This window comes from Limulus polyphemus, unplaced genomic scaffold (assembly GCF_000517525.1).
Source record: "Limulus polyphemus unplaced genomic scaffold, Limulus_polyphemus-2.1.2 Scaffold5364, whole genome shotgun sequence".
NCBI classification, from domain to species: Eukaryota; Metazoa; Arthropoda; class Merostomata; order Xiphosura; family Limulidae; genus Limulus; species Limulus polyphemus.
Window position 1 is genome coordinate 37,998 of NW_013670974.1, and position 4,137 is coordinate 42,134.

General features: G+C 38.0%; 1 protein-coding gene across 2 annotated transcripts in view; it reads left to right on the forward strand.

The window, feature by feature from the left end:
• Positions 1-1,048: 1,048 nt before the first annotated feature.
• LOC106472478 (E3 ubiquitin-protein ligase MIB1-like) overlaps positions 1,049-4,137 on the forward strand; it is a 27,952-nt gene continuing 24,863 nt past the window's right edge. For both annotated transcript variants that reach the window (XM_022401057.1, XM_013933132.2), the window contains exons 1-2: positions 1,049-1,177; positions 3,817-3,903. In XM_022401057.1, the coding sequence (XP_022256765.1) occupies positions 1,049-1,177; positions 3,817-3,903 (216 nt within the window). The remainder of the gene's footprint in view (positions 1,178-3,816; positions 3,904-4,137) is intronic.

A 4,137-nucleotide genomic window follows, 5' to 3' on the forward strand; every position in this document is an offset into this window, starting at 1 on the left:
GTGTTTGTTTTTTACAGATTCATTAATTGTATTTAATATATTGTATAAAAATCGACCAATCCCGTTAACGTGATATTAGGATAATATTGATAGGTATTAGATAGCTCTGTTTTTCATTTTATTAATTATTCACTAAAATTTCCCATAAAATTTCACATTGTCTGTTAGCTTGCATTCCCGATTATATCGCCACCTAGTTGCAGTTCTAAAAAGCTCTATTGTTAAAATTAATTATGAATTTAGTTATAGCATTAAATTAATAATAAATGACAGGAAAAAATTTCAAATCTGTAATCCGACTAACTGTTAACATAAGGCTTAAGTACGTGAAAATTGGAACTTAGTTTGATTCTATAAAAATCCTATTGTAATTACTGTGAAAAAAAATCGGAATTAGTGAAGTGACGTCATTCGACTTGTGTTTTACATACATGTCAAATTATTTAAACCATTATTTGACAAAAGTATGTGTGTGTGCCTGCGTATAACTGGATTTATTATTACCAAACCTGACTTGTACCATTAGGACCCCTCCTGTGGAGTTGGCTTGGAAGGGTCAGTGTTGTTATCCGCCCCACCCCCGTTTTTCCCGTTTGTTAACATATATATGAGAGATAAAAATGTCCATGAATAATTTGGTACTTTCAAATTTAATATTTAGAGCTATCTGGAAGCATACTGTGTCGTGGCTTGATCACAATTGCTGATCTCTGAATTGTCATTGAATTGTGGGGACTATATAATCAAAATTTTTAGTACATACTTAATACAAACATTTAAACATTTAAGCTTGAAAAATGTTTCATCAATTAGTGTATGACTGTCTTTTTGTGACCTTAGTATTTGACCCTTGGCTTTGGCTTTTAGTAATTAATGCTATTTCTTTTCACAGGGAAGTATTTCATATAGCTATTTTTATTTTTAATCAAAGTCTGAATACTACAAGGGAAGAGTTTGGTTTTAGTTTTCTGAGCTACTTTGTAGAATAGATTTTCTCACTATTAATACTTTTTTCCCCCTAATAAAATGCTTATTTCGTTACAGTGCTATGCGGATTCTTTTAACCAAATTACCCCGGCCATGGCTTGTGGACGAGAAGAAGGATGATGGTTATACAGCTCTTCATCTTGCTGCACTTAATAACCATGTGGAAGTAGCAGAATTACTGGTTACTCAGGTAAGTCTGTTTTCTACATCTTCAGTGCTAAACATGGTGTTTATTCACTCTGTTGTAATTATTATTGAATGCCACAATAACATTCAAGTTAACTCCACTTACTCTCAGAAGAAAGTCAAAAATAATTATGATAAGCCCTGTTAACAACTGATGGGCTAGCCCTCGAAGTAAAGTAAACACATTCAAACATCTAACAATATATACTTAAGTGCATTATATCATGGTTAATTACAGTATCATTTGGCAAAACCATTCATTTTTAATGCTGAAGTAGCTTCAGGTAAACTTGTAGTTAGGGTCTCATGGTTAACCCCATATTTGTTTTTGTTAAAACCACCAATTGTTTATGGAAATACCAACTCCCAATATACACGTAGTTACATCTAGACAAAGGTTAGGGATTTAGTAACAAAAGAAAGAAGGAAAGGGGACATTGTCCTTTATACAGTTTTTGCATCCCATCCTTAATGGGTACTCTCAGCTGGTGTGAATAATGGATACTCTAGTTTAGTGTTTCTCGTTCGGATTTGCCAGTTGACCCCTGCATCCTGGCTTTGGCTCATCACAACCTCCCATTCTCTACAAGGATGAAAAATTCTTGATATTTCTTCGCGTATTTTGTCATAGTTCATAACAAAGGTGATATGTGCACCTCAGGGACCCCCCTGTAAATCTGCTAATGACTCCCTTGGGGGGTTGCAAACCACTGTTTGAGAAACACTGCTCTACTTGTACTTCACTTACAGTACATTAGTTGTATTTGCCACAACGACAAGTATAGAAATAATGTGTGATATCATACACCTGAAGCTTCTGCCATATCCCGTCGAGGTGGATTCCTGTACATGGTGAAGGGACCTCCCAGGGAAGGTTCTATACCTTCAATTTACCTTCTCTGGGATCTGAACATCCACCCATGTGTTTGCCATGCGTGTCCACCTGTGAAGGGGAGAAGAGGATCTTGGTAGTTGACTACAACACATCACTTTGGCCTTGAATTTCTGTAGACAGGTGGCCTTGGGGTGCCCCCAAGGGTCAATTAGTTGGTCCTGTTTTGGGCGTTCTCAATGGGTGTTTGGGCATCTTTTCGTGGTTCTTTGATGAGTTCTTGTTGTGGTGACAAAGACCAGGACACCTACGAGTGTCAACTGGATCCTCACTGCATCAACTGTGGTGGTTCCCACCCCTCTTACTACCGATTTTGCCCTAAGTGGGTGGAAGAGAAAAAGGTACAATGTTTATGTACTGACCATAACATTTCTTACCCCGAGGCTCAAAAGTTATTGTTCCACACTCCATTTCAGACATATGCTGCTGCACTACTTTCCACTGCTACAGTAGCAGACAGATCTTTCCATGCCTCCAACAGAGTTGTTCTCAAACAATGTGAAGGATTCTTTGCCCTCTATGAATAAATGAGTTGACAAGTCAATGTCTACTCCTATCTCTGTCCACACTATTCTTTCCAGTGACTGCCTGGGTCCACTTCCTTCAACCCCAGTTTCTGGTGTCTCCTCGGGTCCATTTTCTTTGGCTGACTGACTCTCTTTCACCAATCTCTCAGAACTCGATCCTGCTGTTGTTAGTCTTCCATCTATTAATGACTGAGTGGAGGCAGTGACTGATTGTATAATTCAAGCAGCTGTTCATTCTATACCCAAAACCTCAACATGTTTCCCAAGATATCCTTGTCCGTGGTGATCTCCAGCCTGCCAGCAGGCACAGAAGGTTCAAAATCAGGTGACTCAGTGGGCTCTGCCATGGTTTGTTGTGGCTTGGTGGTTGCTCACAGGATCCCCTTTACAGTGTCTGTATTTACTGTTTAGTTGTATGCCATTTCTCTTGTCTTGGATCACATAGAAGCTACGCAGTACACTGATTGTACTATTTACACTGATTCTCTTAGCTCTCTACTGGCCCTGGAATCACTTACCATTGGTTCTCACCCTTCGTGCCAGTTGGCATTTGACATGAGCGAGCAATGTGACAACAAGCTTTTCCAGATCAAACCTTCTGTTGTTCTTTGGCCATCTTGTTTCCATAAGGATTGGAATGAGGAAGTTGTTCTGGCTAGGCTATGCATTGGTCACAGTTTTTTTAAATCACCGTTTTCTTTCATCTGGTACTGAACCACCAGTGTGTATGTAGCCTTTGTGACACTCAAATCACAATAGCCCACATTTTACTGTTGTGCCATCATTACAACTCTGAGCGACGGTGTCATTGGCGATGGTGACACTGTCGAACATGATTGTATTTTTAAATTTTTATGAGTCATTGGCCTTTTTAATTCTATTAGATATTTTGCACATTGTTTAGTTTTAACTCGATTAATTTCTACATTTTATTGAATTTTACTTTTATAAGATTTTTACCAGTTGTTTGGTGAAGATAGCCATGTTGCTTTGTGCCAAAAATGCCAATCAACTAAACAACTTTTGCCATATTAGAAACTCTCTCTGTGATTAACTTGGGTAGTTTGACACAATGTCATAAAATATTACTCTCCGAGTAGAAATTCTATTCAGTCTGTCCCAAAATCTCACAGGTTCCCCTGTATTGTTTTAAACAATTCGTATGAATCTGTGTATGTGTGTGTGTCTACAAGTGACTGCTAATGACCATTATTTTGTCCTCAGGGCCGAGCTAACATGGACTTACAAAATGTTAACCTTCAGACTCCTCTTCATCTGGCAGTGGAAAGACAGCATAGCCAGATAGTTAGAGTAAGTACGAATTGTGTTCCCTCATTTAGTATCTTTGTTCTGTACTGTTTTATTTTACACTTTGTCATATGCTTGCTGTAGTGTTGAGTAGTGATTAGCAATCTTAATCTCCACTACTTTGTATTAAAAACAGTATCCTCTTGCTGTAGTGTTGAGTAGTGATTAGCAGTATTGGTCTCCGCTACCTTACATTAAAAACATTTTCAAAATGAGACCCAAAAGAAGGAAAAAGAA